At 38.6% G+C, this 23,793-nt stretch overlaps 1 protein-coding gene across 16 annotated transcripts in view; it reads right to left on the bottom strand.

The window, feature by feature from the left end:
* The window catches only part of DOCK9 (dedicator of cytokinesis 9), a 266,617-nt gene that overhangs the window by 117,237 nt on the left and 125,587 nt on the right, over positions 1–23,793 (bottom strand). For all 16 annotated transcript variants that reach the window (XM_063425570.1, XM_063425524.1, XM_063425509.1 and 13 more), the window contains exons 8-13: positions 16,316–16,490; positions 15,387–15,448; positions 7,296–7,370; positions 6,869–7,009; positions 4,417–4,620; positions 2,324–2,446 (exon numbers count right to left, since the gene is read on the bottom strand). In XM_063425570.1, coding sequence (XP_063281640.1) covers positions 2,324–2,446; positions 4,417–4,620; positions 6,869–7,009; positions 7,296–7,370; positions 15,387–15,448; positions 16,316–16,490 — 780 coding nt within the window. The remainder of the gene's footprint in view (positions 1–2,323; positions 2,447–4,416; positions 4,621–6,868; positions 7,010–7,295; positions 7,371–15,386; positions 15,449–16,315; positions 16,491–23,793) is intronic.

Genomic DNA, 23,793 nt, shown 5'->3' with positions numbered 1-23,793 from the left:
CAGCTGCACTACCAAGAAAGTTTAAGCTCTGCCTAACTTTCCAATAACCTGGTTAGTTCATTTTATCTCCTCTTATATTCTCTCTCTTAAAGGGACACTATAGTCACCTGAACTACTTTAGCTTAATGAAGCAGTTTTGGTGTATAGAACATGCCCCTGCAGCCTCACTGCTCAATCCTCTGCCATTTGGGAGTTAAATCCCTTTGTTTATGAACCCTAGTCACACCTCCCTGCATGTGACTTGCACAGCCTTCCATAAACACTTCCTGTAAAGAGAGCCCTATGTAGGCTTTCTTTATTGCAAGTTCTGTTTAATTAAGATTTTCTTATCCCCTGCTATGTTAATAGCTTGCTAGACCCTGCAAGAGCCTCCTGTATGTGATTAAAGTTCAATTTACCCCCTTCCCTCACACCCCCCTCCTTAACCCCTTACGGTTAACAAAAGGTTAAGGTATCAACCTGCTCGAAAGGAACAAAGCACACACCAAGAATCGTGCAACAGCTGAATAAAACTGTTACTAAGTGAAATATTTCCATGTTGTACTAAATACTGAAATGCATGTTGATATTATAAAATGCAAATAAAAAAATAAAATAAAAAAAAGTTCAATTTAGAGATTGAAATACAATTATTTAAGGTAAATTACATCTGTTTGAAAGTGAAACCAGTTTTGTTTTTTTTTCATACAGGCTCTGTCAATCATAGCCAGGAGAGGTGTGGCTAGGGCTGCATAAACAGAAACAAAGTGATTTAACTCCTAAATGACAGTGAATTGAGCAGTGAAATTGCAGGGGAATGATCTATACACTAAAACTGCTTTATATAGCTAAAGTAATTTAGGTGACTATAGTGCTACTTTAATATTCAAAGCCCTGCATTATATTGCAACTTATATTTTTGTAGTTTTGTATTTTTTCTTTTAATATTTTTGCAATTACTAAAAGGAGATTAATTAAAAAAACAAAAACAAAAAAAGCCCAAAACTATATGTTGTATTAAATAATCAGAGACGATGGCAGTACCTATAAAAGGTAGCTTTCACCACGTTTTTAAATTACTTTATACCAGGTATATTATAAAATAAGATTAAGTTATGGTAAACAGTAGGACTTTTCTTATTGGAAAACGGTTTACATGTGTGGGAGCATGTATCTACACTAGCAAAATATGTCCATAGCAGGATATTCTCCAGTTGATGTTATAAGTTGACAAAAAGCCATCATTTTTAAATGGAGACTGGTCTCGAGTTGTATAAAACAGGGCTCTGAAACAAAGCTAGTAAAAGCCACTGCGCCTCTCTCTCTCCATATATATATATATATACAGAGATCAATTTAAAAAGATAAAAATAAACAATTCAGCCATGAACACTCAAAACACATTAAAACATTTAAAGATACAGCAAATATTTCTATGCATTTTTAATCAGAATGAATTATTAATGAACGAAAAATGAGACAGCGTGTAAACAGGCAGGTTTTACCAAGCACAATTTGTCCTTCAAACTGTCTCCATGGAGAATGAAAATAAAGGTGGTACGTGATCCAGAAAAACTGAGCCTTCAGTTCTAACTGTAAAGACTTAGGAGAAGCAGAAAGGCCGGATATTATTATTACCATGGCTCTTAAATTTTAATTAGATCTGCACACTAGCCATGGCAACTGTATACCTGGGTGGTAATTTCATTACACTGGATTACGATATTCTGATCCTGGTGATTGGTTAAAACTGTGTATCTTTATTTTTATCTGTCAACAAACACACCTTTTTCCAGATTAGTGTTCGGTAATACTGTAATTGTGAGTTGCCTGACTTTATACCATCTCATTCAGACATCATTCACATCTTGTCCTCAATAGCTCCCCATTAAATGTTTTAACAGTCTTTCTGATAAATTCAATATTCAGGCTTGATTTCCTTTGAAATCATATCCATCATGAAAAATGTTTCTTCTTAGTATGAATTGCCAAGATTGCTCAAATGTGAATGCTTGGTAATATAGGTTTCTTGGCAGGTATACACACTTAATATTATACAGTGGTGAATAAGTTGCCTTAGTCCAATGATTTTTTTAATTAATTGCAATTTTGTACACACATAGTATATTGCAAGTTAACCTCTATCACTACGGGTTCTGTGGATTTCAAATCTTTGGTGCTCTGTTGACAGAGAATTAAAGGAGGTATAGCCCTCAGTAAGGGGAACAGAAGACCAGATTGCTAAATGAATCAAGCGTCCGTATGAATTAAATTATACTGAGAAACACGATACAAAACTTTTAGCATACATAGGAAGTAGCAGTAATGACAATAGATATCTCACCTTTGCGGAATCTGAACTCTTCATGTAAGGCTCGGCACAATGTGTAATGCTCCCCTGAAGAACCTTTTCTATCCTGGCTACAAGAAAAATATCTGGATGGGGACATGTCACTGAGAATATTCCCTGGATGAAGAAGAAGAAGAAGAAGAAGAAAAAAAAAAGTTTGTATACACTTTTATTTTTAATTTTAGAGCTTTCCTGCACAAATTATATACACAAATTAAAATCTTTAACTTCTTAAAACACGTTCGTAACAAAATTGAATTTTGCAAATATACACTGAGCTGTTCCAAATCAACCCATTCGCAAACTGCTATCTATAAGAATGTTACTGTACACTGTTTCCCAGGGTGGGTCTTTAAACAATAAATCACTCATGACAGAATAGTTTATATTTTCAATTATCTCTGGATATGTTAAGCTAGAAACCATCCTACAATAACATTATTAAATGGATTTTATAGTGCTAGGAATACAAACCTGAATTCCTAGCAATATAATGCCCTATGGACCCCCACCATCCCTTGCGGCCCCTCCACCCCCACTATGTTTGATTGTCTCCCCAGTCACTGCCAAACTCACTCCTGTGACCTTTATACCTTTTATTGACCTTTATATTTCTTGCCTAGATCTTGGTCCTAGCCACCGCCAACTTAGTGTGGGAGGGGCTTGAGGACCCCTATTCACTTGAGGGGGCTTTATTCTTACAATTAGCCCCCCACCTAATTGTAAGAATTGTGTTTTTTTTTGTTTGTTTGTTTTTTTACACACAACAGGCTGCTCAGTGTTTAGTAGAAAGGAGGGAGATTTTAATAGCTCTTAATTCGAATAACAAGTAATTTTTTTAATTGGTCTTTCAGCTTTTAGTAGATAGCTCCCTAATCCTTGTGGGAATTAGCAGGCTATTTACTAAATGGCTGCAAGATGCTGCTGCAGCACGAATTGGATTGGAATTTAAATCTCCAAATGAAATTCCAAACCGAATTTAATGTCTGAATTTCATTCAAACATGAATGGACAAACAGTGGACATTCGGTTTGGACAAAATTCGGTCAATTCATTGGCGCCCTAGTTTAAATCACAGAACATTCGGCAAAGGCAAATGAAGCATCATGAAGGAGGATGGGTATTGTGGGAAAACTTTCTTTGACACAGGAAATGGACCAGTGATTATGGGTCCTCCTTTGTTCATAGACAGTCAAGTGTATGAAAAATACATAAGACAAAAAAGTAGTCCCTACTTTGTCTTATGTTTCACAGAAAACTAGATCAGAAAGGAAGAAAAGAACAGATAGAGGAAGACAAGAGGAAACAATAGGAGAAAGGCAAGTTCGTCATGAAGTGATACAATAAAAAGGAAGAAAAAAAAACCCATATGGAGTGCAAGCTGAAAATACAAATATAATAATGGACTTTGTTTCTGTGAAAGTTTTTCTCTTTGCCTTAAAGATTAGCCGTTATCCTGAGACTATGCTTCTTTTATATAGGTCTTTTATAAATATGGATAACCTTTTTTCCCTTTTTATAGGTAAAATTGTTTGTGTGCATAAAAGCATTATTTCATTCTCTCAATATACAGTATCTGCTGAATGTGCAAAACACTATAAAATGCTACCATGAGGTGAAAAGGGTTAAAAATAAATATTTGATTACACATTCAAAATCTTTATCTATAAATCAAATAATCCATAAAAGGTTATTTTTAAGATATTCTTTGACAATAAGGTCACAAGTACATTCACACTATGTAACTGCAGCACCTCTCAATCAAACCACATAGGAAGGTACTACGAACTTAAGTATTGGTCCACATATACAAACTTAAAAGGATATTATGTAATGTAGGCTCTGTTTGCAGCACTTTCCATAAAACACACATTATTTTAGAACCAGACTATTCAATTTTGAAGAGCACTTAAAATTCAAATATTACTGAATTATTCATGCACCTTCTTATCTGCGTTCGTTGATCTCTGTACACAGCATGTTAATTTCGAGCTGAATTATTACAAATGCAATTCATTACAGAATAAAAATATGACTTAGAAATTTACCATCACTACGACCTGAGAATGAATGTTGCTGTACAATACCTGTTTGGGATACTGCAGCATGGATTCCTGAATAGACCCCATGATCCTTCTACCAATGTCTCCACCACCATTTAAGTGTTGGTAGGTAGGGGCAGGGATCATTTGCCTCACAGAGGCATGGTTCAAGTCTACATGGAAGTCAGCTGAAATTTTCTTGTTGGTTTTAATGTCGAACAGAGACAATGTGACAAAGAATGGTTCAACCTGCAAAACAGGAAATAAAATGTCTACATCAGTACACAAGTTATTATGAACAAAACATGGACCCAGAACAAAGATCGGGCTTCAATTTCATTAAATTTACGCCTTATAGAGAATTGCAGTCCAGCATCATCTGAAGATCCCAGGGGGAGATCACAGATATAAAGTAATAACGGACGCTGATTGCAAATAAAAGGCACATAGGTAGATGAAGGATTTGGAAAGCAGCAGCCTACCTTACATTCAGTTAGTGGTGACATATTTGTAAGGCGCCAGCTAACTAAACTGGCATTTTGTCCACAGTTTCAATTATCCCTTTAGGCACGAAACAACCTTTTCAAAATTCACAACAGTGGAAATGTTCAGACACTCTAACAAATTGAAAAAAAAGGAAAGTGCTTTCTACAATAAAGCTGGTTGTTCTTTCACTTCTTTGCATTCCCTAAAGGGAATTTTCTGCTAATGACAAGATGTGTTTCACTGGATTTTGTGACCATGTGTCTGTGTTTGTTCTCCTAGATGACATCTTCCATTTCTCCATTAGCTCCTCTAATGTCAGTAAGAATAATTTCTCCCTTTTAACTGCATGAAGTTAGCAAGAATTTCTTGTGGCTGCTGCTAACTATGAGGGATATTGGTTTTGCAGATTATTGCCAATTCAATATAACAAGGGCTGGCAGTATGAATTTGGCAAGAAAAAAACAACATTCTAAATGAACAGTTTTGGAGCAAAGTAACAGAAGGAGCAATTAAAGAAACCTCAACAAAATCTAATTAGTTCCTTCACTAGTACATAAAGCCAATTATCACATCTGAAGAAAGTACTTAACTATTTATAGATTTTTTTTAATGATCAATTGAATTTTCCCCTTGGAATGTAGTGAAATTCCCTCCATAAAATTAGAGGAAATAAAAAACTTATTGAAGTATGATTTATTAAACTAAATGGAGACTTAAAAGCACACATACTTTTATGGATTTTAGTTGGACAAATTAACATTTTAGACTATTTAATCCCACATTTAAACTCATTGGGCCAACACAATTAAGGAGCTATATTATGAAGTGGTACTGTCATGAGAAAAGCTTTACAATGCATGTCATACTACATTTTGTTTTCCTATAAAGTGTGCTTTATTTTTTTAAATAAACATGAATAGAAGACTTATAACTAAACTTTTTTTTTCCTGGAGAGAGTGTTCGTCTAGCATAAACAGTACTATTTGTCTTCCCTGCGCAGAAAAATGCAAGCTGTTGAGCAAACTATATCTTTTTTGGCTGTTGAAATCACATGGTTTCTGTAGACCTTATTTTTCAGTGAGGGTTTAAAACTGAGGTGCATTCACAACATGACCAACTTCATTTAAATTAAAAAGCAGAGGATGGTCGAGGCATTCAAGGTTCAAAACACAAGCAGAGTTATTGGCAGAGTGTACAGTAAGGTTTCGACCCCAAAGCCACACTTCCATTTGCTGTGACGAAGCCTCCCTACACGTTTCTTGGGGGAAAAGGTTTCAGCCTCAACCTATCTTAGCATTGTGTACACTTTAAAATTTGTCACCTGCAGCCTTCTTTATTGCCCGATAGTGCAAAGTAGCCTCCCTTGTTAGATAAGAAGGTAAAGAAAAAAAAGAGTCAAAAAAAAAAAACTTCACTGGAAGAAATAATGATTTGAAATCTGCAGACTATTTTTATATTATCAAATACGTACATTTTGTATTTTAGCACTATGTATTTCGTTTGTATAATTTGTGATATATATAATCATATGTATGTTTTAGCCTTCAGATAAGCTCACTGTGACAACAATGCTTAACTATTTGGACACTCCCTGACATTAAAAGAAAAATAGCGCTTAGCGAAAATGAGGTGAATCAGCCTGGATCACCTTAGTTGCAGAGCTTGCACAAGATGTAGCATTTTACAAACTTGGAAATAATTATGAAAATAAAATAAGCGTGTGTAAATATTCCAAAGACAGGCCAACTTTACGTGTAACACCGTGGCGTGGTACACATGAGCAGGCAAAGACACCAATTTGCAGGTTGGTTTATTTGTTAACTCAGACATGATAACATTTTCCTCTTTGTGGCCCCAACAATGTAAGAACTTGAATTATATACAAGGGTGCCAGCTAATTCTTGATCTAGGGAATCCTTCCAATTGTATATTGCATTTCCTCATTTCATTTATTGTTATACTGGACTACTGCCTTACTTTTTTCTGCTAAGTCACAAGAATGACGACTTACATTTGTGGTTGGCCCCTCTTCATTTTCAGCCACACAGCTTTGGAGATTGAAAGCTAGATCATTGCACTTAACTAAAATCCTTTTACCAAATTTTTCCTCAAAAGGTTTTATTTCAGGCTCAATTCCAGAAAAATCAAGTTTCTGAAAAATAAAAGATTTTTATTTTATAGATAGACACAGAGACAGGCGGAGGTAGAGAAATAAAGAGAGATATAGCTATGGACAGATAATGATTGAGCAATAAAAACAGACAGCGATATATAGAGGTATATAGATAAACTTTATAAAACATCAACACCGGAAACGCACTGCCTCACTGAATGATATCCACAATGATATATACAGACAATGCTGTACTTGAACAATTTCTGTTTGTGAACCTGCATACGTCTTTGAAGTTTGAATTGGGTATTATGCATTGAATTACCTGTGTGTCTGAATCCAAGGCAAAAAGCTTCACTCTGCTTTCATTTTTCAGTTTGGCTTCAGCATCTCTTGCACTCTATAACAAAAAAGTAAATGCATATTGACATGATCAAATATAAAATTCCAATCACTGAGGTCTGAGAATGGAAGAAGAAATAATATCAGCATGATCCATTGAATGATGTACAAAACAGGTGTCATAGATAACATTTATATAGGGCACTATACATAATTAAATGTAAGAGAAAGGGCATTCAAAAGCAAAGGATGGTGGACGAAGAGAGTAGACCGTAAAAAGTAGCACAGGGACAATAAATAAGAAAAATATTGTGAAGGTCATGACGAAGACAGTGAGAGAAAAACTAGAGGTATGTAGTAGCATTAATATGAATTTTGGTCTGCAGTCTTTTTTGCACTGGCCATTTGGATATCTGCAGTGTCATTTGTTTCTGTTAAATATTAGAAGCGTTTACAGTTACCAACCAAACACATGATGCAGTAAAACTTTTTTTTATTGCTAAAATTAAAACAGCTGAGTTGCAGCGAAAATATTCGCTTAATTCCAGATGTGAAGGTCCTGGCCAAACCAGAGTTGACTACCCAGTCTTATAACCACTTAACCACACCAGGAAATCATGAACCCTTGAACTTAAGAGTTTGGTGAGGAAGTGGTTGTACAATATGTGTAAGCAATAGAGCCTGGAAGGGTTATAAATTCAATGACATCTGCATCTAATATGACTGTTCCCAAGTTAATGAGGCTTAAAGGGAACAAATATGGCAAGCTAAAGCTGCACTTCAGGCACCAATGCAAAAACAGCTATTTCAAATGAGGGGCTTTTTTGTGCTTTACAAACTCACAGCCAATCCGAACAGTAGTTGATGTACAGTAGGTGGGGGATTTTTATGTGCCCCTCTCTCCTACTATTTTTCTTGGAGGGACCACTTTTTTGAATTAAGGGTCACATGTTTCCCTAATCTACAGGAGGTCACAGTAGCTAGAAATTACCTGGAAATGGCCTGAAATGCATCATTAATATGCAGAGGATTTTTGCATGCTTAGATATTTTAACGTTTTTGCCAAACGAAAATACATGTTTTTCAGAATGTTGCACTATAAGCATGCCGAACTCAAAAACAACTTCCTATCTAAGGCTATGTTTCCCAACCTTTTTTTCATTTCTGCACCAATTGGTAACCCATTTCCACAAATTGAACCCCTCATATTAGCAAACTGTTTGAAATTAAAATAGTTGTGTGTGTGTATATATATATATATATACACATACATATACATATATATATATATATATATATATATATATATATATATATATATATATATATATATACACACACACATACATACACACACACACACAAACTGACACATGCATATGTACAGACACAGATACAAACACTATATGTAGGTGATGGAAGTGCACTCAATCCTTCGTCTGGAAATCAGGGTGCTCTAGTGGATAAGTCCCAGTACCAAAAAGGACCAATTGTAGCATTTGAATATAAAAAATAATCCAGGCACTCCAGCGTATTCCAAAATGTAGGCAATCTTTATTGGAACAAAGAACCAAAAAGCAAAGTTTCGACCCCTTAGGGCCTTTGTCAAGCTTGTTCCAATAAAGATTGCCTACATTTTGGAATACGCTGGAGTGCCTGGATTATTTTTTTTTATATTCAAACAGATACATACATATAGATACATGTATGTGTAGTGTAATACATACATATAGATACAATCACTGACACGGAAACAAACACTGACAAACATACAGATGTACAGACAGAGATACACACTGACACATATGAAGATTAACAGACACACTGATACTGCAGAACATGCCGATGCACAGACACACACACTGCTACACATGCAGATACGCAAATGCAAACACTGCCACACATACAGATACACACACTGCTGCACACAATGACACACATACAGATACAAACACTAAAGACACACAGACACAAACACTCACATACAGGTCAAAATTTTAGCCACCCTTCAGCTTCCCATGTTTTTTACTTCTGCTTGCTGGGGCTGTTGGGAAGACACACAAAAGCACACATAAAGGTACAAATATTAGCCAACCTTTTGGTTGGCTTCTGCTTGCTGGGGCTGTTGGGAGTTAGGGACTTGTCCTCTCCTCCCCCCACACGGCAGGGTCTGTGTCAGTTGGAAGAAAGCGGCGCAGCACACAACTGAGCCCCTGAAGACACGTACCAGGTGACACTAAGCGCAAGGGCTACCTGATGGACCCCCTCACCCTGCAGTTCCCAACCTGTGCTGGACGGCTGCAGCGGTACTGACGGTAGAACCGCCATTACCAAATTATTAAATCTGTATTGGTGCCTGGAGTATCCTTTTAAGGGATTGTTGTAATGTGACTGATATCTTAATACTGCAGACAATTTATCTGATCTACAGAGACTTTCCAAGCATCATGCACGGACCATGATGCAATGGACTTGAAATTAGGTCACTCTCCGAGCACCATTCACAACCACAAACAGATCAACTCATGAAGAAAAAAACAACAACCATGAATGAATGTATTAGGCATAGACAGTGCTAGGGATGTCTGGCAGAAAAATAAATGTTACAAAAATTAAAATTTCTTTTTTGTTCTATTCTTTGTGGTACACAATACACGAATGCCAGACAATACAAGTGTGCAGTATATTATTAGCTGTGCCAATACGGTCTCCAAAACAATCAATTCCGTGTTCCTTTTCTGCCAGACACCACTCTTGCCGTTGCGTACATACTTTTTGTTATGGTATAATGAAGGTATAAACTAGGATACTGGGGAGAAAGGGAGGGGGATACAGGATGGGTAATTCCACAGCGACGGGAGCTACCATTCTAGTCTCGTGCTAATCTGAGTGAACCTCCTTGTAATCATTCCATGGTTCCCATATCTTGTGAAATGAGGGTAATGTATTCCGTATTGTCACAGTTAACTGATCCATCAGGTTATTCTCATTGATTTTGACATGGACCTCCTTTATCACTGGAGCCTCTGGTTTTATCCAATTGTCCGCCAGCGCCCACCTATCTGCTAGTGTGATCTTAGTGAATTATGTTTGCAAGAGTCAGAATTTCGCTAGGAGAGGACATGCATACCCTCCACAGGTATGCATGTTCCCACAGAGCCTCTAGCAGACAGCATTCAGTACCGTGTCCATTACATACAGCTGCACCGGTGTTGTATGCCACCTTAATTGAATTTGCTCCTGTGAGAACACAAACCGATACCTTTGTTGCTGCCCCCTAGATCTCCACCCAATCAACGCCTTCGATCTCTCCACCTAAGTCCTACTCCCATTGCTGGATGTACCTCATTGGGCCCCACTCCTATGCCTGTGAACAAATATGCTTACATATCCTCAAGATCAGACCCTTGTAACATTTCCCTTGGAGGCATACATTTTTAGAGTCCATAAGAGATTGATTTTCCATATCTTTCATTACATTCTAAAGCAGAAAGTCCCTTATTTGAAGAAAAGCAATGAACGTCTTGAGTGGTTAATGGGAGTCTTTCTTTCATAGTCTCGAATCTTACTACCCCTCAGTCTCCCACATCTGAAAGTACCTTTATGTCGCATTCGGGGAGGAAAGTCGCTATTAAACTGCGATTGTAGGCAACGGACTGAAGTGCAATTGATATTTATTTCTAATTTTATCCCATATTGACAAGGAGGCCACAACACTGGGGCAGTCTGTAAGCAGCAAGACCGTTTGCCTCTTTATGAGCCACATGTAAAACACTGGCAAGTACGACCCCATCATCTGGGCCTCCAGTTCCACCCAGCATCTCTCACCCACAGGTGTATGCCTCATTACCACCTGAGCCAATTGTGCTGAATATTACATTAGAAGAGTGGGCAACCCCAACCCACTCCTCGATTTGGGTCTAAATAACATGATGCACGCCAGTTTATGCCTCTTGTTATTCCAGATGAAATGATCTATTAAGAATTGTGTGTTTTTGAGTTCATCCCTCGTTAAAACCAGCGGTAATGCTTGCAACAGAAGAGTAACCTGGAAAGTACATTACTTTTGGTGCTATGCATACAGCTCATCAAAGATATCGGTTTATCTCATAATTTCTCTAGGTCTTTCCTGATAGTTTAGATAAGTGCATGGTAGTTAGCTCTGTAGAGAGGACTCCTCTCTGATGTAACAATACCGAGACACTAAATGACCTTGCTAATTTGCAAGTTATATTCGGCTCTCACCCTCACAATGTCGGCAGCTGTTAGCTGTATCGGCATTGGACTTCTCAACATTTACTCTATAGCCTGAAACCAAACAAAATGTGCATATCTCCTCAAACAATGGGGACAAGGGCTGTCCATGGTCTGCAATTGTGAGAGCAAAATCATTGGCATATGCCGCTACAGGATTAGGTCTTGTCCTAGGGCATAGTGTTTGCCAGAAAGATGTCCATCCTATTCCCTTTTTCAAAAAAAGAATCATTGAGACCATTTAAAATCCCTCGCTACAGCTACGTCATCTAACATCAGACGTTAAAGGGCTGTTCTATCCCCACTCTATTCCTCTAGGGACTCTGGAGTCGGGTCGGCTTTTTTGTTTTTCCTTTTTGCGTAGAGCTTGCCGTTACTCTGTCACTGTTTGCGCCATTTATATTTTCTTGCATGTAAATGCTTTCAACATTTATAGCAATCAATATAACTAATCACAATGCATTTTATACCAACGAGTGGTATAAAGTTAGGTTTCTGAAATATGCTTCCATTTTAAACCACTAATGTGCACAGGCAACTATACCAGTAACTAATAAAGGGACTCTATAGTCACTAGAACAACTACAGCTTAATGTTGTTGTTCTAGTAGTTATCGCATGTCCTTGCATTCTTTTTCATGTAAGCACTAACTTTTCAGAGAGATGGCAGTGTTTACACTACTGCCTAGGAACACCTCTAGTGGTAGTCAAACGACTACCTAGAGGTGTTCCCTGGGTCAGTGCTGCACAATGTGCTCTGCATGAAGACTATGAGTGTTCCTCCTATAGATGCACTGATGCAATGTCAATCAAATCGTATTAACTCAGCCAAGGAGGCAGAGCAGAGGAGATGCTAGGTGCAACAAGACCTGCGCAGTGCTGGAAAGAAGCAGAGTAGTCTCACCTTTCAAAGACAGGAAAGGGGGAATAGGAGCCTAAATAGTGGTGATTTTAAACCTATAGTGTCAGGAATACACGTTTGTATTCCTGACACTATAGTGTTCCTTTAAATAAAGCTAAAGATTTACTTCAAATCATTTTCACCCAACTGGAATCATGTAGAGGAGCAATAATTGTCTGCAGTTTAGCAAACCATATTTCTTCACTTCATTTACTGTGATAAATATTGGCACAGACCAGCCTTTATCTGCTTTGAGATACATATTTTTATGCTTCCAATACATGCGGTAACAGAATTTTACCAATAGGCCCCTTTTGATAAGTCTCAGGTAAGCCATCGTATTTCCTACTGGATAAAACAGCCCAGATTTTACATTGACAAAATCCATGTTTTCATATGAGAAATGTTTCCAAGAACTATATCCTAGACATAGGTCATTACTATTCACTTTCCACCACAATATACTTATATGTATATATGAGTTATAGAGACTAAGGGCATCTCCCCTAAGTCTCTAACAAAATTATAATTTAATATACATGCCCACATATTTATCAGCCATGTAGTTACGAATTATATTCAAATACAGAACTAGTATCCTACAACAATAATATTTAAACCAAATATGTAATTAGAAAAAAAATCTATTAAACCTGTTTAAGACTTTAAAATGCAAAAAATTTTACTCCAAAATCATTAACAAGTCTGCTCTAAATGCCCAAGGGACAATGTCTAAAACCTTATTGGTTTTGAGGTTTGCACAATATCTATATATAGAATCCCATCTGATATTTACAAGAACAACAAGACATAAGACAATACTTGATCAATAAACTGACACAACCAAAAGGAATAAATCTGGTATAATTAAGCCAGCTTAATTATATTAGTTCAGGGAAAGTCAGTCTATACTTCCCCCAATGTAGTGTGAATACACTTTGTCTTGCAGTATCCATTATCAACTTAAAAATCAGTGCCATCTCAGCCTGTCTTACTTCTATACCAATTTGTTTACCTAGAAGTTTGGATAAAACCATGGGGGAGGGGAGAATATAAGAGACAGGCCCTAGATTTGACAATAAAAAAAACACCATATAGAAATGAACTGAAAGCAAGAAATCAAATAAAGATCATTATTTCAGTCTTACCTTACCGAGTTTGAAAAGATTTAATACAAAGAAAAAAGTTTATATAGTATTGTTTTTAAGGAAGCCCATTTTGTTTGTTTATATGCCAGATTTAAAGGTTTACTCCAACCAATATGACCATTTCTGCTTTTAGACGTGGTTATGGAACAAGCAGTCTGTATGTGCAGCATTTTAGCTTAGTAAGTGGGGAGCGCTTTCAGAAAGAACTAGGCTGGGCCACGTCTGGACCACGTCTGGATTGAAGTTTAGTTTTTCATGTATTTTATCGTTTCTTTGGTTTTAAATGGGGCAAAGTTTAAGTGACAGTAAAATGAAGATGGGTTAAGAAGAAGCTTTGAGTAACCGTTTAACTCTACATTGGTAAAGAGTTTGAAAATGCTTTTCAGACTTAAAAAAATTGTTAATGATGGTTTGGCAAGGTTTAAGATTTACATATATAATTAATAACCACATGGGCAAATCATAACGATAAAGCTTGGAAGATGAAATGCCGAGAATGCAAACTTGGCAGCCAAACGATATTTAGCATTTAGGTGGATATAAAGGTTCCAATAAATAATACAAATTTAAAACTAGCTTCATCCATCCACACCAGAGCAAATGAGATTGGAAACAATTTACTCAGAAACAGATCTCCTTCCTGAACAGAAAACATCTCTAAATAAATTCCAGTTCCCAAAGGCATACACCAGACCAAAAGAAAGAAAACCTGAGGTTTTCTAGCGGATATATGTTTATAACAAAGTGTCTGCCAAAATGTAACATCCTATAAAGATCAGTATGTTTTATGAAGATTTCAATCACTTGTGTTAAAACGTGGCCCTCTACGGCACTTGGTTTAAAATGCTTAACTCAGAACATCCTAACAGGGGTTTGATGTACGTTTAGAAAATCTGCAATGAATAAAAGTTGATATGAATTACAGCTGCTATCTAGATTATTAGTAAAATCTATGTGCATGCAAATAAAAACTTACAAATAATATAAAAAGTGAAATAACTGTGCAAACAAAAAGAGTATTATTGAGGCATTCGCCTTGTATGTATTGGCCAGAGCAAATCACTGTGGCATTCCCAAATTAAACCAGATGCCATATAACAAAATCAAAATCATTTTTTTTTTTTTTTTTTTTTTTTAAAGTGCCAAATTCCATTTTATAATTTAACAAAATAAGATCCCTTTCTCCAAAGAAGAAAGTAAAACCACAGGTGTTAGAATAGTATGAATGCATTATGACATTGTGGGATGATTGATCACATATGGGTGAAGTCATGCACCAGTGCCCTCTATGCCCACAGATCAAGCATACCTATAAAGATATCCGATGGGTGTCACCACCAGAAAGTGCTAGCTTTAATGTACAATACTGTATTTTCTTGCTTGAGCTGTTTTCTGTGCTACACACGTAGATCAGGGAAACAATCCTACCTGTTGCCAGTACCATGGGCAATCACACACTACTAAAGGTGGACCACATCCTCTTTCGTTATGGCAACCATAAAGCAACTTAATAAAATCAATAATTTTAATACAGTTGTACAATATGTATTATACGTAATTGGTCATAGAAAATTATAACTTGTTCATTCCACCTTGGAATGGTGAACCATGGGAACCTTAAGTATGGAATTCAAGAAAGAAAGAAAAGAAAAGAAAAGAAAGATACATTTCTAGTAACTTGACAGATGTCACCTGTAACTCATAAATTGCTACCGCTAGAGATTTACAATTCTGCATCAGAATCAGAAATGACATAAATGCTGAGTACGCACCTTATCAGGGAGGTAACTATCAAGACCTGAAGATGAATTTTCAAACTTGCCATGTTCATCATCTGGGGGAAAAAATTTATATATATATATATTCACTAAATACATATAATACACATCTATTTTACCATGCATCATATATAATATTATAATAAAAATCATATTTTTTTTTCTACATTTAACATTAACACCTTACAAAGACATTTTTATAACGAACACACACACTATCAGCTTTGACATGTTTAAATACCAGTTAGTGAAAAAAAGTCTCAATTAAGAAAATAAATTAGCATTTTTACGTTCCAAAATCTGGTATTTATATGCATGAGGCGTAAGGTTACATATAATAGGAAAAGCTGAACTGTAATGTAGTGTAATTTGATTTTTTTTTTTACTGCTATCCTTTCAGTGCCATGTTGCTAATGCAAACAGCAAAGGCTGGCATGGATTAACGCCACCACATTAAAAATTGAAACTAGACAGAAAAGCTCCGCTTTACAGCAAAGTAAAGGATTTTAACATCCTATTTTTAACAGTTGTTAACGTCATCAGTTCACACAATTGGAAAATAGAAAACAGATGATCCTCAAATGTGCTTTCCACGTACCATCTGCCCATTAAGAAAAAGCTATTCTAACAGTGAAAAGCAACCGTAGCTGTGGTTGACAGTCATTAGTCATGTCAGACCATGCAAAGCACCAGTTCTAGTAATAACAGCAGTGAACCAGTGTGTGAGTATTTTAACGACATGTATTCCGGCAGGACAGCGTTAATGAAATATTTATTCTGTATGCCTTTGCAACCACACACACACTTAAACTCTCGCTCGTGCAAGCAAATCAATCTCAGTCTTCTTAAACTGTGAAATAAGCACTCTTTTAAACATTAAATGAGAATTTCAAGCAGGTTAAGCAAACAGTGACCTGTTTTACCTTCATGAGACTCGCCGTTTCGCTTTTCTTGCATAGCAGCTTCAAAGTTCAGTTGCAGAATTTTGTTTAATGTACTTATCCAGTCTTCCATTTCGGTCTCACTGTCTGCAGCCAAAAGATAACTGCTTTTGTCTTGCATCTTAAGCTCGAATGCAAAGCGCCTGACCCGGTTGTTCTAAAAAAAAAATAAAAATAAATAAATAGTGGATTCAGATTTGTAGTTTGCATAAATCACTGAAGATGCATTTGTTTTGAAATGCAATGTGAAATCAAAGAGAAAGACCCTTAGAACCAATTTTATTTATTTTTTACACACGATTAGATTTACATTAAATTAAGGAGAAAGCTTCAAGTTAGAAATTATTTTTAGAGTGTACGTGTCTTGTAAGAACAGTTTGAGAGCAATGTATGAAACTGGTGTCAGCCTTCTCATGCTTACATTTTGTACAGACAGACAATCTGTATCCAACCACATGTAGATATTTAGCATTTAGAGATATATACCCAATACATATATACATTCCCGCATCTATCCCTTTATGATAGAACATACACTTGTATTTAGAAAGTACTGGCTATTGTTATGTATACATTCCCGCATCTATCCCTTTCTGAAAGAACATACACTTGCATTTAGAAAGTGCTGGCTATTGTTATTTTACATGGTCTCATTTTACCTTGAAGTGTGTGGAAGTGCTGATTTCATGCTGTGGACAGACCAAATGTAATGATATGGAAATAGATGGAAATATAGCCAAGATTGTGAAATGTTGGACTAGCAGCCTTACATTATAGCAGAAGAGGAGGTTCCCCCCTCCACCAAATGTGCAAGATACTAATTTAAGAAATTGACACAATAGCAATGCTGGTTTAAATATTATTCAATATTTTTTTTTTTTATTTAATTCAAGTGCAATAGCCAAGTGAGAGAAGAGTTACTCCTTTTACCACGAAACACGTGGCTAAATATTCACACTCCCACTCCCCAGAGAGATCCCACTTCCTCAGAACAGAAAGAGGCCTGCTAATTTGCTCTTTCAGGATGCAGCTATCTGGGACAAATTTCTCCTTTTAATTCTCAATTACAACTGCAATTTGTTTCTATAATTCTCCTTGGCCTTCAGAATATATTTACTGTAAGTGTACTTTTTATAATTGGTACTAGTTTAATTAAGTTTGTTTTGGAAGGATGATCTGTACATTGCCATGGAGCAGGACCCTCATCAGGTCTCGTTCCAACATGCCAAAATGGTTTTGACACGATTGAATATTTGACTTTACTTAATTGTCCTAATTTCTCTCACTGTTCTTTCACATAAACAGAATCACCATTAAATTATTACTGTCTGTTTGAGATAGAGGACTCACTGAGCAATAGGAAAACGTAAACAGAGGATAAAAACCAGCAATGTCATGCAAGTAAAAGGGCAGAACACAGCTAAAGAAATGCACCGTAAAGACAATAAAAAAAAATTAAAAAAAAATAAATAATTGACAATGGTTACAACAAACAGTTGTAGTCTAAACAAAACGTTACTGTTAAATTGCTCCACATACTCATAGTGCTTAAATATCACAAATTTCCAAGAATTTCAGTAAGTTCTTAATACTCAAATGCATTTCCATTTTAAAGGGGAAACTGTAATTTCTATGTAAATTCCACTGTTGAATAAATAGTTCTATACTACGCTTATGGTTGGGATCAGTCTGAAACACAAATTGTATAGGTTCTCTTTGTAATGGCTCAAGTGAGCAAAAACATGTGTGATACCGGAGCGGTGTCTAATCGAAGGGCAAGCTACTGAGTTTCTCTAAGCATTTCCCATTCTCAGAGTTCTCATATTTTCTGTTTTTTTTTGCAATGCATTTGCTTGGACTCTCCCTAAGCTAAAAGGGGTAATCCAGAAGTGGATTAAGCGCTAACGCTGCCTAGAGAGATATCAGTTACCCTTGACAAGACCCAAAGAAAGCCAGAGTGACTGTTCGTAGTTGCTGTATCACTCATGCAAAGGGAATCTAAGAATTTTTTGGTTCTGGTCTGCCCTTAAGGCTGGGATCAGTCTGATATGCAAATGATTTGAAAGTTTTTTTTGTTTTTACGGCAAAAAAGTGAGCAAAAATATGTTTGAGACCTGAGCAGGGACTAACCGAAGCTGCAGAGTTTTTCTAAGATTTTGCCCATTCTCAATTCTCATATTCTTTGTTTTTACAGTAATACACAATAGCTTGAAGCCCAAAAAACAGGTTCTCATAGGCCTCTATGTCTAACATGTATTGTTTAGCAAATGTGTGGAAGTGAAGGCTTTTGATACACAAGAGGTTGAAATTGTTCTTGTGGAATGAGCTTTAATATGAAATGGAGCAGATAAGCAAGATTTCTAAGCCGAATATATAGCTTCTTTTATCCATCTGGCCAAAGATACTTTGAATGCCATCAATCCTTTCTTGTGACCCTGGTTGAGGACAAAGAAATGTTTAGTCTGCAATTTTCCTAGTTCTTTCCACATAAGTCAGAAGAGTTCTTGTAACGTCCTTTTAACGTCCAGACAGTGGAATTTATTTCATTTCGTGGATTTTGACAAATGTTGTGCATGGGGAAATGAAAAAGAAGGCTGTAGCTTTAACTTCACCTTATCCAGATGGAACATTAGATAAAGAGAGAGAGCAGATAGAACTTGCAGTTCCCCTATGCTTAGCTGATGGAATAGCAATCAGGAATACCATCTTTCAGCTTTCACTGAGGGTTAATCCAGCCTCTATTGGCTGTCTCATTGACAGCCGCTAGAGGCGCTTCTGCGATTCTCACTGTGAAAATCACAGTGAGAAGACGCTGACATCCATAGGAAAGCACTCAGTAATGCTTTGCTATGAGCGGTCTGAATGCGCGCGTGGCTCTTGCCGCGCATGCGCATTCGGAGCAGACGTCAGCAGAGAGAGACTTCCCCAGCACCGAGGGAGCCTGGCACTGGAGAAAGCTAAGTGGCTGAATGAGTTTTAACCCCTTCAACCCAGTGGGAGCGGGTCCCTGAGGGTGGGGGGGACCCAATGACCCTATAGTGCCAGGAAAACAAGTTTGTTTTCCTGGCACTATAGTGGTCCTTTAATTGACACTCCTGTAATGGTTCAAATGTAGGCTCGTAGAGGGCAGACAGCACTAGGAGGGGTAATTTCCCAATAGTAGGAAGCAAGTTAAAAACTGCTATGAAGAACCTGGCAACCTCAGAATGTATGGAATAGGAGCTGGATCTATATACTGCGAAGCACCAGTTATTTTCTTTAACCAAATTATGGAATACTTTTTACCAGTTAGCGCTTTCTTTGCTGAAAACAGAATATATATGACACCAGGACATAAGCATTTGGAACATAAAATCTGCTGTTCAGACATGCTCTGAGTTTGAATGTTGTTAGTGTCTTCAGATCCACTAGGCAATATTCTAAGATGTTTTCTGACAAAGGAAAGCGCCAAAATATTCCCTTTGATAGGTTCATGAGAAGAGAAAACCAACTTCTCCTGGGCCAGAAAGGTGTTATTGCAATTACTTTTGCCATCTTGTGGATTATCTTCTGTAGAACTCTTAAAATCAAGGGAATTGGAAAGAATACATATACCAGATGAAAATCCCAAGGAATTGATAAGGCACCTATGAAATCTGGACTGTCTGAGCCATTAAAGGGACACTATAGTCACCCAAACCACTTCAGCTCAATGGAGTAGTCTGGGTGCCAGGTCCCTCAGGTTTTAACCCTTCACATGTAAACATAGCAGTTTACATTGCAGGATTAAATCCAACCCCTAGTGGCTGTCTTCCTGACAGCCGCTAGAGGCACTTCTGGGACGCTGGATGCGAAAATTGCATCCAGCGTGCAGAATGTCCACAGGAAAGCATTGAGAAATGCTTTCATATGGACTGTTAAAATGTGCGTGCGGCTCTTGCCGCGCATGCGCATTCCACTTGGGAGCTGACGTCGGCGGGGGAGGAGAGGTCGCCAGCGCCGAGGGAGCACGATGCCGGATTACGGTAAGTGGCTGAAGGGGTTTTTAGGGTGAGGGTCCCCCAAGGATGACATAGTGTCAGGAAAACAATCCTTTAATTGAGGCAATTGGCAAATTTCATGACTTCCCTATTGATTATTGAGGCCATAAGATCTACTTCTGTTTTGCCAAAATGATGAACAACCTCCAGACAGAAACTGACGTTTGAGGTGTGAGTGACCAATCTCCCTGTATCCAGGGGTCAAGTCCTGGGGAATAAAGTGTGGGAACTCACTCGAGTTCCACCCCCACCCCACCACCAAAAAAAACCCCCAAAACTTGTATGCATATATAAACACGTACACACACTCAGGTGCACACATACACTTACAGACACACACGTACACTCACAGACACACAAATTCACAGATAGACACACACAAACACACACACACAAACACACAAACACACACACACAAATTCACAGATAGACACACACATACACACACACATACACACAAACACACGCACTCCCAGACACTCACACGCACGCACTCCCAGACACTCACACGCACGCACTCCCAGACACTCACACGCACGCACTCCCAGACACTCACACGCACGCACTCCCAGACACTCACACACACGCACTCCCAGACACTCACACACACGCACTCCCAGACACTCAAACACACGCACTCCCAGACACTCAAACACACGCACTCCCAGACACTCACACACACGCACTCCCAGACACACACACACACGCACTCCCAGACACTCACACACACGCACTCCCAGACACTCACACACACGCACTCCCAGACACACACACACGCACTCCCAGACACACACACACACGCACTCCCAGACACACACACACACGCACTCCCAGACACACACGCACTCCCAGACACACACGCACTCCCAGACACACACACACACGCACTCCCAGACACACACACACACGCACTCCCAGACACACACACACACGCACTCCCAGACACACACACACACGCACTCCCAGACACACACACACACGCACTCCCAGACACACACACACACGCACTCCCAGACACACACACACACGCACTCCCAGACACACACACACACGCACTCCCAGACACACACACACACGCACTCCCAGACACACACACACACGCACTCCCAGACACACACACACGCACTCCCAGACACACACACACACACGCACTCCCAGACACACACACACGCACTCCCAGACACACACACACACACGCACTCCCAGACACACACACACGCACTCCCAGACACACACACACGCACTCCCAGACACACACACACGCACTCCCAGACACACACACGCACTCCCAGACACACACACGCACTCCCAGACACACACACGCACTCCCAGACACACACACACGCACTCCCAGACACACACACACGCACTCCCAGACACACACACACGCACTCCCAGACACACACACACGCACTCCCAGACACACACACACGCACTCCCAGACACACACACACGCACTCCCAGACACACACACACACGCACACACACGCACTCCCAGACACATACACACACACATACATACACTCACAGACACACAAGAATTATTGCATTTTTTTTTATTAAAAATGTCCACCCAGCCTCCCTACCTGGAGAGCTGGCGTGGACCTGTCCCTGGGGTCCAGTGGGGCTTCAGTGCGGCCGGCTCTTGTCTCGCTGTCAGACGCGCGAGGGATCTGTGTCCTCTGCTCCCTCTCGCCGCGTGGGCTGTCTACTGATGCCGGGAACCGGAAATGACGTCATATTCCGGCTCCCAGCATCAGCAAACAGCGCGCGGCGAGAGGGAGCAGAGAGAACACAGCTCCCTCGCCGCTTCTAACAGCAAGACAAGAGCCGGCTGGGGGGGTCCTTCAGGTGGCCATTAGGGCACCTCTTGGGCCCCCCATGACAGGGGAAACACAGGGGCATTTGGGGGCGGCATTTTTTGCCGCCCCCTGAGTGCCTGCAGGACTTTCTAAAAAAAAGTGCAGGAACACCGTTCCCACGCGTTCCTGCAGGACTCGAGCCCTGCCTGTATCAGATGATTCCTGGTTAGCGCATCTGTCAGGATGTTCAATTTCCCTTTTATATGGACTGCCGTCAAAGATGGAATATGGAATTCTGTCCACAGCATTATCTTTGCACAGAGATTCTCCAGAAGATAAATGGGTCCCCTCTTTGCTTGGCTAGTGGCACTGGCTGAGTGAATCGAACATGTTGATGGAGAATGAGGTGTTTGAAACTTAAGAGAGCAACCCATACTGCTTTTAGTTCCCTGAAGTTTAAGGATCATGTGGAAACCCGATTTGTCCACTGGCCTTTGGCAAACAGGTTTGCCATGTATGCTCCCCAGCCACCTAAGTGAAACGTTTCATCTTATCGGGCAACATTTTCATAAATTGATCTAGTACAGATTGTCTTTTTCGTTGGAGCTGTTAATACCACCCTTAACTTCGTCCTATAGGAAGGGAAATCTTCATGAGAGAGGAATCTATGCTCAGACCTAGAAACTGAATTCTTCTTGTGGGAACCAATTCTATTTTTTTGTTTTAGAATCCGGCCATGTTTTTTTTCTAGACACTTTGAATTCGTCTGGGAATACTAAAGAAGTTTTGTTGCAGAGTCTGCTTTCAATAGCCAATCATAACGATAAAGAACAAAGTAAAGAACTTTGTTTCTCAAAGCTGCAGCAATAGTTACTATAACTTCCATTAAAACTTAAGGAGCAGAAGAAAGGCCAAAGGAAAGACTTCTAAACTGGTAATGAACAAGTTTGCTTTTTACCGAAAACCAAAATCTGAAATGCACACTATAGGCACCAAATCAACTTTAGCTTAATGAAGCAAGTGACTTGAAAGAGAAAAGGAGAAACAGAAAAGAAAGAGCTGGAGCCAGTGCAAACCTTCTACATGGGGGGTAACCACTGTAGTTAACAATTGACCAACCAGAAAAAATGGAGGGTGCAACACTTGGAACTAAAGATGGAATACTATAAGGGTAAATTACCACGCATTAGTAGACAACTTTTAATAAATCATGATAAAAGAAAGTCCAGCCAGGACTTCAAGAACTAACCACAAAAAAAGAAAAATAGTACTTTAGAAAAAAACCGAAAAATCATCTTATAAAAACAATAACTGTTTAGACATCTATACTAGCCCACTAATGAAAAAATTGTAAAAAGCACCTTGATGAAATATTTGTTAGTATGCCATCTTTAGTACCAAGTATGCCATCTTTAGTACCCTCCATTTTTTCTTGTTTGTCAATAGCTTAATGAAGCAGTTTTAAAGTATTGATCATAACCCAGCAGTCTCTATTCTCTGCTATTAAGGATTTAAATCGCTTTTGTTTCTGTTAATGCAGCCCGAGACACACCTCCCCTGGCTGTGAATGATATGGCCAACTTGGAGGGAAAAAAAAAAGGTTTTGGATGGATCAGATGTTAACTTGCTTTAGAAGTTT

Source organism: Pelobates fuscus, chromosome 1 (assembly GCF_036172605.1).
Source record: "Pelobates fuscus isolate aPelFus1 chromosome 1, aPelFus1.pri, whole genome shotgun sequence".
NCBI lineage: Eukaryota > Metazoa > Chordata > Amphibia > Anura > Pelobatidae > Pelobates > Pelobates fuscus.
This window is presented reverse-complemented; position numbering and strand designations above follow the sequence as displayed.